The 14,732-nt window shown below is 43.7% G+C and overlaps 1 protein-coding gene across 1 annotated transcript in view; it reads left to right on the top strand.

Moving 5' to 3' along the window:
- PCNX2 (pecanex 2) overlaps nt 1-14,732 on the top strand; it is a 281,381-nt gene that overhangs the window by 232,752 nt on the left and 33,897 nt on the right. Inside the window, exon 26 of the mRNA XM_081237716.1 lies at nt 12,956-13,209. Coding sequence (XP_081093842.1) covers nt 12,956-13,209 — 254 coding nt within the window. The remainder of the gene's footprint in view (nt 1-12,955; nt 13,210-14,732) is intronic.

The raw sequence follows: 14,732 nt of genomic DNA, 5'->3' as shown, positions 1-14,732 counted from the left end.
GTACCACATCTTCTTTATCCATCCATCTGTCGATGGACATTTAGGTTGTTTCCATGTCTTGGCTGTTGTGAATAGTGCTGCTATGAACATTGGGGTGCTTAAATATTTTTGAATTATAGTTTTGTCCAGATACATGCCCAGGAGTGGGATTGCTGCATCATATGGTAGCTCTATTTTTAGTTTTTTAAGGAACCTCCATACAGTTTTCCATAGTAGCTGTACCAATTTATATTCCCACCAATAGAGTAGGGGTTTTTAATCTACCACAGTGAATGTTTTGGTCTCACCTCATATAAATTGTTTTCTTTTTTGACTTAACCATTCATGTCTAGGGCTGGCTACCAGCCCTGGCCCCTTGGTGCCACTCAGCCTCCAATGGGCAGGATGAGGCATCTTCACAGCTAGGTGGTCTCTGGGCTCCAAAGGGGGGAACACAGACACTGCAAGGCCTCTTATGTCCCAGCCTCCAGCACAGGTACCAAGTCACCCCTACCATCTTTCATCGACCCCAGCCAATCCCAAATACAGCTCAGATTCAGGTGGTAGACAAGGGGCCCTGTCACACTGCATGAGTCACTGGGGGCCAATCTTATAACAACATACCAGACTCCAGAAACGTCACTGGGTGAAATATGGAAGGAAGCTGGGGACCAACATAGATGTGCTGGGCACAAGACAGAGGCAGTGATCGTGTAAAGTGATTGCCCAGGAATGATGTCTTGAGAAACAAAGCCAGCTAGCCTGCCCGATGCCCCTCACTCTTGTACAACACCTTTTCCTTGACCTAGTTCTGCTGGAGTTTGGAACACAGGGCTATTGAGAGGTCATGTACCTTGACGAAATCTAGATTATGCTTTTGTTGCAGGAAGAAACCAGTTGACCTAAAAAGCCCGTTCTGTTTTCTATCTCTTTGCACCATCCAGTACCATATTCCCAGGGAAGATCTTATTTTCTTTTTCCTCTTTGGGTATTTCCGCAAGATATATTTTTAGGACTTCACTTTTCTTTCCGTTTTCCCATTTTCCCAAATAGCAGGCTTTATTTTGGTCAAATTTTCACCTCCTTCAGCACAACCTGGGGCAGTCAAAATACAGATGCGTTAGACCTCTCTCCTGAAGCGTACCAAAGCCACCAGTGAACAGATGAGCTGCTCCCAGCACAAGTCAACTCTGACTCAGGAAATGAACAGTACACCCTAGAGGAAGCCTCTGCAAGGCCAGGGAGCAAGAAGGTCCATCTGTCTTTCTCTCACTGGAAGGGATGCATTTGTGTCCATAGGAATTTTTAGTTGCAAATGACAGAAATCATCTCTGGCTAACTGAAGCAGGAGAAGGGTTTATTGGAAGCTATTACACAGGGCACAGACTTGCTGAGATGGCCGGAGAAGCAGGCTTGGTGGCTATCACATGAGAACCTGAAATCACACGGCAGCGCTGAGCCTGTGAAGGGGTTGCACGTCAGCTGGTGGACCCAGCACTGCCCTCACGTCATTGACATCATGATCCTGGATATTGGATGCTACTGCTGTTATCACTTCTGTCCCCAGAACAGGATGAATGGCCTCTGCCACCACCTCCCTTCCCTTCCAGAATGCTTTCCACACGAGCCCTGCTTCTTTGTGTCCCTAGCTCATTCGTCCACATCTAGTGTGGGTGCATCTGACGGAAAAGATGCTGAGATCACACACATGTGCTCTAGATGCAAAGGAGAGGAGGACAAAGAGGGTCTGACTTTTCAGTTCCTGTAGTAGGAGGTGACGACTCCCACTCGCCGAGACTTATAACATGGGTACATTGGTTGATGTCCTGCTAGTTGCTGTCATAGTTGAATCCCAGATCTCAGGGGCTGACACAATAGATGTTTATTTTGCATTCACATAGAGTCCAACCAGTGAGAGGAGGTGGTGGGGTGAGGGGATGGTACCATTCCACGCTGCCAGGGATCTTGGCCAGTACAAGTTCTGCCTATTCCCTAGAGCACTGCTTTCGGGGTCACCCTGGGCTTCATGTCAAGCTGGCAGAGAGTGGAGGATTGCATGGAAGATTGTTATGGGCCAGTTCTGAACCCGGGATGCATCATTCGCTCTTAAATTCAGTTGTCCAGAATTGACATAACTATTGCATTGGCCGAAAAGTTCGTTCGGGTTTTCTCATCACATCTTATGGAAAAACCCGAACGAACTTTTCAGCCAACCCAATGTAAGAGAAATGTTGTCTAACTGAGAACCCAGGAGAAAAAGTAAAAAGGTTTGGTGAACAGTTAGCTGGTCTCCGGCACTGTGGGTAGTTTCCAAACAGAATAGGGGTTTAGATCCTGGGTAGCCCAAAAGATTGATCAGGGTTCACGGCACATCCCATTTCCACTGGATGGTACTATAGTGAATGATTGATATAAATTCAAATCAAGAATACAAACGGGGTCTTCCCTGGTGGTGCAGTAGTTGAGAGTCTGCCTGCCGATGCAGGGGACACGGGTTCGTGCCCCGGTCCGGGAGGATCCCGCATGCCGCAAAAAAAAAAAAAAAAAAAAAAAAAAGAATACAAGCAAAGAAGCCACGTTCTTCTATTCTCCTCCTTTTGGCCTATGCATCCCAGAATAGAAATACAATTTTTTGTTACTGAGCATGTAATGAAACAGGATTGTACTGCTGCTCTTGGGCTTATGAGTGTCCCTTGCATTTACCCAACCAGAGAGCCTTGAAGGAAACCATTCAAGAGTTGGCAAATTAATCACTGGCTTTAAATCTAAGTCAAGGAAATGGATAATGCACTTTCGAAGGTCCACAGTGTGAGGGGCGCCAAGTTCAAGCCTTTGCAAAAGAAATGGAATCTGTTGGATTGGAAAACCCATTTAACCATAATCCGAGTAGGTGGGCACAGAAAGAAGGGAAAGTGAGAACTGACGATCTGTTCAGTCCATGTCTGTTCTCTGCTAGTCACCCAGGTGACCTAGGTGGATGGCTTATTTCTCTAAAAGAGGAGAAACATGAAAGAGGAGGACAGAGCTGCCAGCAAGAGCAGTCAGGCAACTTGAATACTGTCTTTAGAAATGAAGAAGAGAAGAACCAAGAATAGGAGCAAAAATAAGGGCATTGCAGGGAATCCTTTATGACATACAAAGCACTCTCTCACCCGTGCAGGTGACCTCTACCCTCAGAACGGTCATAATCCCAACACTTCCTCCCATTTAACTAACGGGGAAATCCAGGCTCCCGGAGATGAATTCTTATCTGAGGCTCACAGCTACTTAGTGGTAGAGTTGGGCAAACCCACACGACTCTCTTAACTTCTCTTTCTACCTTACCATTTCCTGTTTTTACATTCTTCCTTTCGGGTATTTGTTTGAAATTTGTACTATGGTGTTCATTTGGTTTACTAAACACTAAGTAACTGGGGTATAATGCCTTCAATCACTTGTATAGCCTTGCAAAAGTTCCATATCATCTTCCCAGTTGCACAGAAAACTCCACTTTAGGTCAGGCTGTTCAACTGGGCACACACATGACTTGGCTTCTCAGAGTGTCAGTTCCTTCATCAAAGCCTCGGTGTGATTATAAGTTCCTTCCAGCTCTGACGGCCCATCAGTCCAGGAGATATAAAATGCTTCCACCATATCATCACTGGGGGAAAGTTGAACATCTCCCTGCTGGAGTTTGTTATAATTTCCTCCCAGGGAATAGGTGTTGCTGGTAGATAGCCCAGTGCTTGGAACCATGGCTGGTGTCAAGGGGGGATGTTAAGTAGCTGCTGGCTTCCTGCTGGTACAGGGTCACCACAGGCAAGGTGGACATGCCTAAGCATTAGTCTACCAGCTGAGGATCGGATCGGGCATCAGAAGCATTTCCATGACGATGAAGCGGCGTGGAGGAATTTCAGGCCAAGGGAAGAGGAGGGCTTGCTATGATGGCAGGTGCTGGAATCCGAAGGGCTGGGAGGATGGAACCCATGGTGGGGCGTTAAAGAAAAGGCGTGAGCGTGGGAGGAGGATGGGGTAGGGAAGTAGTCCATCCCCAGCATGAAGAGCGCACTTGAGATCAGCGATCATGACTTTGTAAGAAGACCCGTTAAGATGGCTCGTATTTTTCTCTCTAAGCCACATCCAGCTTCAAGGCTGTAGGGGAAGGTTTCTTAAGTGCAACTTTCTTCCTGTTTCCTTGGGATTTAAAAACCCCTGTGGCTTACCTGTCACCTAGAGAATGAAGTTCAAATGTCTCCATAGGACTCAACTTCCCACTCCAGCCGGACTGCCCTGAGCCTCCCCTCCCCGCTTCAGGGATCCTGGCCCAGGCTTCCCAGCCAGGAGGGCACCTCCCCGACTTTTGTTTGCCAGCCCTCCGTTTCTCACATCGCACAGACGTTCTCCTTTGGTTTCCCAGCTTTCCCAGGAGAATGTCACCTCTACCTCCAGCTTGGTGGACCATTGAAGCAGGCGTGCCTACGCTAACCAGTCACGCAGAATAGCTACATTCCTGTGCTTGTCAGAGAGGACATTGAAATTCACTGCCCCTCAATGCACAGTAACTGTCAGAACTAGCTGGAGATTGCCTTCCCGGCGGTCCAGTGGTTAAAACTCCGTGCTTCCATTACAGGGAGCACAGGTTTGATCCCTGGTCTGGGAACTAAGATCCTGCATGCCGCACAGTGCGGCCAAAAAATTAAAAAAAAAAAAACAACAAAAAAAACTAGGTGGAGAGAAATAATCCCTATCAAGGATTTCCTGAAAGGTGTGAAGTTGTCGCAGTCCTCCTGCATCCCCACAGTCTACCCTTGGGTGACACCAGACCTCTGGAGAACTACATACCTAAAGCTGAATTATTTTGCCAACCTATAGAAATTTTTTAAATTGTACTTTGGCCATATCAGAACAGCTCTGGAACATCGTGATTGTATCTGCCATGCAATGCTGAGAAGGATGATGGTCACCATATTGTACAATGTTCTCTCTTATGAGGGTCCTGGAGATGTCATCTCTCTGGTGTCTTAGCCAGAAATAGCTATGATCCTTCCAAGCAATTATTTTGTTTTTGTCTTAAGAACATGAGAAACTCCTCAAGTTATCTTTCTACATTGCTTGCTAGAAAGCCTGAGTGAAATCAGTGACCCACCTTTTTTTTTTTTTTTTTTCGATATGCGGGCCTCTCACTGTTGTGGCCTCTCCCGTTGCAGAGCACAGGCTCCGGACGCGCAGGCTCAGCAGCCATGGCTCACGGGCCCAGCCGCTCCGCGGCATGTGGGATCTTCCTGGACCGGGGCACGAACCCGCGTCCCCTGCATCGACAGGCGGACTCTCAACCACTGTGCCACCAAGGAAGCCCAGTGGCCCACCATTAGCAAATATATAGGACATCCTAGAATGAAGTGAAGGTCTCTTGACATCCTTCTGGCTTCATTATATTTTTCCTGTCCCCATTGTCACTTAAATTTTATCATTTGCTTTTGTACTGTGTATGCCTTTTTATTATTTGATAAATTTATTATTTATTTATTTATTACTTTTGGCTGTGTTGGGTCTCCATTGCTGCGCGCAGGCTTTCTCTAGTTGCAGCGATGGGGGGCTACTCTTCGTTGTGGTGTGCGGGCTTCTCATCGTGGTGGCTTCTCTTGTTGCAGAGCACGGGCTCTAGGCACGCGGGCTCTAGGCGCACGGGCTTCAGTAGTTGTGGCTCGTGGGCTCTAGAGCACAGGCTCAGTAGTTGTGGCGCATGGGCTTAGTTGCTCCACGGCATGTGGGATCTTCCCGGACCAGGGCTCGAACCTGTGTCCCCTGCATTGGCAGGTGGATTCTTAACCACTGCTCCACCAGGGAAGCCCCTGTGTCTGCCTTTTTAAATGGACTTCATTCCTTTTTGGAATTTAGTATGAATAAATAAGCCAAGCCAGGCCAGTCACTGGTAAGGATGCCCAATGGTGCTTAAAGGGGGGCAGTCTTGCCCCTTTGGCAACAGGGAAAGGGAGGAGGAAAGGGTCAGGTAGCCAGGAAAGGGTTGCCTCGCACAGCCGCAATGGCTGCCCCGCATTTTGGCTGCACTCTGGAAATTGATGCATATCCTGTGTGCAAAGTATCTGGGATCTACTAGACACACTGTCAGTTCAGACACTCAATTTTCACAGCTTTCATGAGGCACATTCATCTATTAGGATGAAGAGACTCCAAGATACTCTTAAAATTCATTTTAAATATTTATTTATTTATTTGGCTGCGTCAGGTCTTAGTTGCAGGACACGGGATCTTTGTTGTGGTGCGCAGGCTCTTCGTTGTGGCATACAGGCTCCTCTAGTTGTGGCGCAAGGGCTCTCTAGTTGCGGTGCGTGGGCTGAGTTGCCCCCGTGACATGTGGGATCTTACTTCCCTGATCAGGGATCAAATCCACGTCCTCAGCATTGGAAGGCAGATTCTTAACCACTGGACCACCAGGGAAGTCCCTCAAAATTCATTTTTAAAATGGTTATTGAATGCCTTCTATGTCCCATTGACTTAGGCCATGAGAACACAGCAACATGAAAGGTGCCAAGAGTTCGGTTCCATGGAAACTCCAGAGACAGCCATCCGGGAAAGGTCACAGTGTAGGGGCAGCAGACCTCTGGTCTTCTCTTTGGAGGGAATGTGCTCTAAACCCAGGGAGGCTCTCTGAGAAGGATATGGGCCTGATTTGCATGTGAACAGCAAAATTAGCGCCTTTGCAGACATGACTGGGTTTCCTTATTTTCATATTCTTTTACAATGTGAACCCGACTATGAACCTTTTGTTCCTAAGAAAAGGCACCAAGACCTACCTGAACTGAGTATTTATTAAAAACCTCAGGCAGTTACAGTGTCTCCACCAAGCCTAGCAGTCCTTCACAGCAAACCCCTTCCTCAGTGGTCCTCTTGTCGGTGTAGAAATGAGCCCCTGCTTTCACAAAGGATGGTGCTAACTTATTTCCTTCAGATGGTAGAAATCCAAATGCTGCATCATCTCATGTACTCATAAATACACACACACTCCTTCCAGTTTGATGTAAAACAAACAAACAACGCTGGCATCAACCCAACACAATAAAATGCTTGACCTGGATGGAGAAGAAGGAGGGAAAAAAAAATCCCTCGAGGCATGTCATTTAAACAGTTTTGCTAATCTATTTGAGGTGAAGGTCCCCCTTTATGCTTCTCCTTTGTGAGATCTAGTACTTTTTTCACTGGAAGAGCGTTTCTTCCCAAATCATATTATTAACTAGCAGTAAACCAGTGTCGTTTATTGTGCCATTGGGGTGGGATGAGACCTCCCCCACCCCTGGAGTCTAACGCCCGGGGGTCCCAGTAGGTGGCTCAGTTAGGACACAGTGGTGGTTCGTTACTCACTCTGGGTGCCCCAGAGCTTGCGATCTGAATTACTCACTGCTTGTGTTTCACCTGTGTATTTCTGTACATCTTTCCCAGAGGGAATAAGAGTTTTATATTACAGAATGAGCAAAGAGATCCCTGAAATGTTTAAAATAGAGTGCTTTCAGCTAAGACCCAAAGCAATGAGGTCTTGGAGAAAGATGAATGGAATCCTAAGACCTGGGATCAGTTCTTCACTGTTTCACTTTATGTTACAACAACCTGCTTGCTCTCCCCTTCCTGATCTTGACTCCTAGTTCATAGACTGTTATCCTAACAGTTCTGCATGTGCATTTTTATTTGAAAGTTGCAGTTTTTCATCTCTGATGTATTACGATCATCTCACGCATGGGTTCTATAGAGAGGCTTAGTTTAAGCATTGCCTTTCTTTATCTTCCTCCTGTAATGTAACAAGAGTCTGTTGCAACTGCTATGTATTTTCTCAATAGGGTGTCTGTTGCCTGTAATATAGTGATCTGGATAAGAATTCTGTCATTTGTTCATCCAGCTATTCCTTCGATCATTCCGCCAACGACCTTGTTATCACCTACTAAGTACCAGGCATGGTGAATAATGAGATAGGATCCCAGGAAAAATGAATGGTGTGGAAGTGGGTGTAGGGACAAGTTTCATGTTTGCATTAAGTTTCAAAAGGCATGTAAAAGGATTCAGAGACTTGCTTTTTTGGCCAAGACAGAGTAGCCAGTATTGGAATATCCTTCCTGCCACAAACAATGATAAAGCTGGAAAAAACATAGTAATCAACTGTTTTCAGATATTGGACAATAGACAGTGCAAGGCTCTGATCATTGAAAGAAGGGAAGCATACAAAGTGAGCTCCCACAATTGTCCCTGCTTTCTTCCCAGCAGCACTTTCTTATCTGTAGTAGCAGGAGGTAGAGCCCAAAGAGAGCACAGTGGTCTTGTTTAGCTAGGGAGGTAGAATCAGAATTCTGGGCTGCTAAGTAGCTGGACTTTGTGGGTCAGAGTACTAGGCAGGAGTGAATTTCACAGATAAGGAGCTACGGAAATCAGCATAGGGATCCCCTTTTGTGATTGAATGAATATTAACCTGCTTTTGTATAGCAAGAGCCTGTATAATCAAGACCTGACAGAGAACAGTAACTGGTGAGGTGAGCTAAATAGAGATGACAGAGACCATATCATGCTGAGAGATTTAGAAATTCCAATTAGCCAGTGGAGAGACCTGGCTGAACATCCCAGGAAGTCACCTGAGGTCCAGAAAGACCAAGCTTTAGGAGTAAAGATATTCTCACCCTAGAATAAGGGCTACTGTAGACATTTCCAAACAAAGATTAAAAACAAGTTTCAAAAGGATCAAGCTGACAAGCTGACGTGCAAATAAACTGACTCATTAACAGAACATAACTCTCTCAAAAGGAAGAAAAAAAACAGTCCAGACTGTCAATACTATAACATCAACAATACCCAGCATATAATAAAAGTTTGTAAATATGTAAATAAGCAGAAAAAAAGTGACCCATAATCGGCAAAACAAAACAAAATAGAAACACACCCAAAGATGTTGGAGTTAACAGAAAAGAAGTTTCAAACAGATATTAATATGTTTAGGAATTCAAAGGAAAAATTATCATAATGAATGAATTCATTGAGACTATCAATTGACAGGAAAAAAACTGAAATTCTGGAAATGAATAAAACACAATGTCTGAAATGAAAAACTTAGATAGGCTTAACAGGAAAAAAAAGGATCAATGAACTTGAAGACAAGGCACTAGAAACCATTCAAACTGATGTGCAAATAATGAAAAGATTAAAGAAAATAGAGATTCAGTGATGTGTGAGACAATATCAAGCATCCTAACATATGTATAAGTGGAATCCCAAAAGGAGAAGCAATAAATAGGGGCAGAAAAAATTGAAGAACTATTATTAAAATATTTTAAAAATGTGATGAAGAGTATCAATTCATAAATCCCAAGAGCTCAGCACACCCCAGGCAGGATAAACACAAAGAAAACCAAACCTAAGTGCATGATCATCAAATTGCTGAAAATTAAATTATAAGAGCGTCTGAGATTTTTTATCGTCATTTTATCAGGACCGTGAGAAAAATTTAAAAACACATAATATACTGGGAAACAACTATGTGAGTTAATCACTAACATTTCATTAAAAAATAATGCAAGCCAGAAAATAATGCAATGATATTTTTTAAGTGCTGGAAGGAAAATAAAACTGTCAACCCAGAATTCTACACCTAGGAAAATGAAGGCAAAATCTAAGTTTTTACAGATAAAGAAAAGTTGACATAATCACCAGATAACCTGCGCTGCAAGAAATATTGAAGGAAATTCTTTAATCTGAAAGAAAATGATAGCAGATGGAAAATTGATTCTACATAAAAGAATGAAGATTGCCAGAAATGGTAAATATGTAAGCAAAGATTTTTTTTCTTTGTAAGCCTTTATAAAATTGATTGTTTAAAGCAAAATAATAACAAACTATTGTGGGGTTTAAATGTTAATATACATTAAAGTAAAATGCTTGACAACAATAACACAAAGGACATGAAGGATTAAATATACCACTGTAATAGTCCTACATTACAGGAAGAGTAGTATGAATTTTACCCATGTGATAGGGTAAAAATGCACATTATAATTCCTAGAGAAACTGCAAAAAATAAAACAGAGTTATAGCTAACTGATTTAAAAGCTGATACATAGTAAATTACTAAAAGTTATTCAGCATGCTCCCCCCGCCCCCAAATATCGGAAATAATGCAAAGAAAAAAAAATGGACGAATTAACTAAACTGCAAGATGGTTGATTTATACCCAGTCATATAAATAAGCACATTAATGTAAATGGACTAATCCCTGTAATTAAAAAGTGGAGATTATCAAACTGATAAAAAAGCAAATCCTAACTATGTGCAGTTTACAAGAGACATATTTTAAATACAAAGACATGGATAGATTAAAAGTAGAATGATAGAAAGTTTTTTTTTAAGATTTATTTATTATTTTTAAATTCAATTTTATTTATTTTTTGCTGCATCGGCTCTTAGTTGCAGCATGCGGGATCTTTTGTTGGGGCACGCAGGCTCTTCACTGCGGAGAGCAGGCTTCTCTCTAGTTGTGGCATGTAGGTTTTCTCTCTCCAGTTGTGGCGCGCAGGCTCCAGGGCACGTGGGCTCTAGTTGAGGTGCTCGAGGTCAGTAGTTGTGGCGTGTAGGCTTAGTTGCCCTGTGGCATGTGGGATCTCAGTTCCCCAACCAGGGATTGAACCCGCATCCCTTGCATTGCAAGGTGAATTCTCTACCATTGGACCACCAGGGAAGTCCCAAAAGGACAGAAAGTTTTATCCCTTACAAACACTAATTATGAGAAAGCTAGAATAGCTGTATTAATATCAGATTCAAGACGAGGTATATTACCAAAATACAGATATTTCATAATGACTGAAGAGTCAATTCATCAGGAAGACAAAACAGTCCTAAATATGCATACACCTAATAACAGAGCTGTAAGGAATAAAAACTGAGTAGGTGAGTTACAAAACAATTTACCTGAATGAAAATTTTAAACACAATATAAAAAATTGGTGGGATATAACTAAAGCAATTCATAGAGAAAAACTTACTTTTTTTGTGCTTCCTTTTTCCTTCTGCCAATAACTAAGGACTCAATTATCTTGAAAAAGATACAAACCACCACCACCACAACCAATAACAACTACCCCAGTTGATTGGCTGTCCTTCCTATCTTCTCTCTTATTTCTTTTCTTCTCTTCACCATGACTTTGGTTTAAGTGGTTTGTACTTATGGTTATTAGCACCTATTACTACTGTCCTGTCATCACTAATTCGTTCCTTATCCTCTTATCCTCATAGGGCAGCCCATCTCATTGTTGAGCTCATAGTTGTTAAAATGACCTTTGTTATAGTAAACGCTGTACCCTGAACCTTTTTCCCATTGGTCATAATGATGCCCTCTGGGACTACAGAGAATATCAAGTTCACATTTACACGATAGCCCTTCAGCTAGTTGTTGAAGACGACCATTGTCTCCTGCGAAGTCTTCTTTTATGCAAAGTCAAAGTCCCTGGATCTTTTAGTCATTCTTCAGTAACATAATTTGAGTTATTTTACAACCCTGTCATTTTCTTGATATGTAACTAACAATCTGTATGATCTTGTTCAAATCAGTATTATTATTACTTTTAATGGAGAAAGTGTAACTTGCCCAAATCATCTAGTTTTATTTCATTTTATCAGTAACCCTTTATGTGTAGCATCCAAAGGAATAAAACGAGGTATATTCTGACTCTTACTATCCCTTTGTTTTGGTGGTATCAAGATCACATCCGGTTTTCAAGTGTTATCGTATTTCAGGTTCATATGTTCAAAGAAGTTACCAAAGTATTTGTTAAGTATGCTACTATATATTAATGAACTGTGTAGCTAGTTTTTTGAACCAAGATGCAGGACATTCCGTTTATTTCTACTAATTTTCAATTTATTAGTTTCCGTCCACCAAAGCCGTTTGGCAAGATGTCCTTAGATCGTAACTCTGCATTCCAGGAGGTACCAGTAATCTCATGTCATTAGCATACTGTATATGTTTCCCCTCAAATCATTAACAAAAATATTAAAGAAGATATGGTGTCTCATTTAGCAAAGATTGTTGACACCCGTTATCCTATGTTTTTAGAAGTAGCTCCTTTGGAAATGTATTTGGCTCACCCAGTGCTCCCAGTCATGTGAGATGAGTTGGTGCACTTTGGCTGTGAAGGTCTTCCAGGACACCCCTCCTGATAACACTTCAACATGCACCTAGCTGCTCTCAGACCTTTCCACCTGCCACTTTCTTTTTTTTTTCTTTTTTTTTTTTTTTTTTTTGCGATACACGGGCCTCTCACTGTTGTGGCCGCTCCCGTTGCGGAGCACAGGCTGCGGACGCGCAGGCTCAGCAGCCATGGCTCACAGGCCCAGCCGCTCCGCAGCATGTGGGCTCCTCCCAGACCGGGGCACAAACCCGTGTCCCCTGCATCAGCAGGCGGACTCTCTACCACTGCGCCACCAGGGAAGCCCCCACCTGCCACTTTCTTTAGCCTCCTATCTGCTCAGTCATGACCTGCAGGTTTCTGGAAAGGGGAACTCAAGGATATAACCATCCTGCATTTTGGCCATTCGTGTCCACGACCACCATGAGAATGTGTCTCTTCTAACACAAAAAAAACCAGGAGGAGATGAGAATCAGAAGGGATGAATAAAAGAATTAATGATTATGGGACTTCCCTGGTGGTCTAATGGTTAAGACTCTGTGCTTCCAGTGCAGAGGGGTGTGGGTTGGAGCCCTGGTCCAGGAACTAAGATCCCACATGCCGCGTGGCCAAAACAAAAAAAAGCAAAAGAAAAAAGCATTAATGATTGTAAGATTGGTGACTTATTTGGGGGTACTTGTTTGAACTAAGAACTACACAAATCTCCTGATTTCTAGACTCTCTTCAGCATCTTTCCCTCAATAAGGGCAAGGGGAAAATCCATTCGAAACGAAGATTATCCTACGACCTCTTTACAACTGCCATCGTGTTTGTTACTCTGCCAGGAACCTACTGCCAGCAGAGGGAGGTGGAAGCCATCACAGAGGGCGATGAGGATGACAGAGGTTGCTGCTGCTGCAAACCAGGTCACCTGCTCCACCTGTTGTCCTGCAATGCCGCCTTTAACCTCCGCTGGCTCACCTGGGAGATCACGCGAGCGCAGTACATCCTGGAGGGCTACAGCATCATGGACAACAACGCGGCCACCATGCTGCAGGTTTTTGACCTCCGAAGGATCCTCATCCGATACTACATCAAGGTATTGCTCCGGGTCCCAGCCCCTTGTCTGAGTAATGATGCTGGGCTGGCTCCAGAGGCTCCTGGAAAGCTTTGTAAAGAGCTTAGGAAGCTTCTCCACAGCTTGTGCATCAGAGGCTTAGCTAGGTTTCGGAGCCACCGGTTTCATGAAAAAGCCTTGAGGGCTTTGGGTTGGCCTGACGTGCATGCCCCAAGTCCTGTCCTAAGCCTGGGCATGAAGAGGTTGTCTGTTTTCTTGCCTGGATCTTCTTCTCCACCTTTAACACTACATGAGTTGCTTGACAAATGGAAACATCCTGGAAGTATGACCAGACCTCAATTTTTATGAGTTATAAGGATCAATTTAGAGGCTCTGCAAATTTCTACCTTTTAGAACCAGAGTTAATTTTTTAAGCTCATGATAAAAATGCAAAAATAGAGTTAAATGATCCAATCAGGATTAGCTATGACAGCCTTTTCTTCTTACTCACATGGGGACTAGTACATTTTTTCAGTTGCTCAGTACCTGCATCTGCTCAACCTGTATTCAGCCTCAGAACATGTGCTGGTTTTGAATGAGTCTCCTAGAGGAGACTTATGTGAGACTCGACCAAGGATACAGCATGATAATAGGGGCGAAAGTGTTTTCTAAGGGGGGCGGGATGGGCGAGGGTGTCTGTGGCTGAGGGTGTCTGTGATGGCTCCTATTCTGAGGGGCTACTTTGCATGGTGAAAGCCCTGGTTGGTCCTCAGAGGGGTCCACATTTTAATGCCGTTCACAAGGAAGAAGCTCATCCACCTGAGACCCCAAACTCTCTGCCAGCTGAGGCTGAGATAAGTGGTCCAGCAGAAATAAGGAAATAACGAAATGAAAAGATAACACGGGCACCTGAAGTTTCAGGAATTTCCAACAACTAAAAAGGAGGACGTTTAGAAATTGGAAATAACTCCTGGGCAGAGCCCCAGTGTCTGCAGCAATAGCTGCTAAATTGTTCAGGAAGTAGAATTCAGACGATGAAAATCAGAAGGTTAAAGAACTCCTAATGATTACACCCCAAGGTTATTGCAACAAGAAATGTTGGTGCAGCAGAGATGTTCTGTGGCAGAATATTTAAAACAGCTCGAGTGGTTCGTGCTCACCACCTTCGTGTGTGCTAGAGGGATGCAAAACTTTACATCCAGACCTCACACAAAATGATAAAAGTTTGCCCAACCTCACACAAATTGGGGAAGATTTGGGAAGTGAATCAGGAAGTTGTGATCTTTGGCTTTGCGACTCCATGTTTGTTCCCTTGGCCGTTATATCCAAGACCCAAGAAGCTTTTCATAGAGTCAACTCTTGGGAAATTGGGTCTATCAGCTGGTATTGACTTGGCAGTGGGCCGTGAACTCCCAGTGACACACACACGCAGGAAGTGTATTCCTCTCACACGTAAATGAAGCTCTGCTCCAAGTCCTCAGGGATCAAGGTTCCTTCCAGCTCCACCATTTTTAGTGTCTCCCCCATCTTAAGGCTTAAATGGATGGAGAGAGGGACACAGAAAG

Source organism: Mesoplodon bidens (assembly GCF_964165515.1).
Source record: "Mesoplodon bidens genome assembly, chromosome: 1".
NCBI lineage: Eukaryota > Metazoa > Chordata > Mammalia > Artiodactyla > Ziphiidae > Mesoplodon > Mesoplodon bidens.
This window is presented reverse-complemented; position numbering and strand designations above follow the sequence as displayed.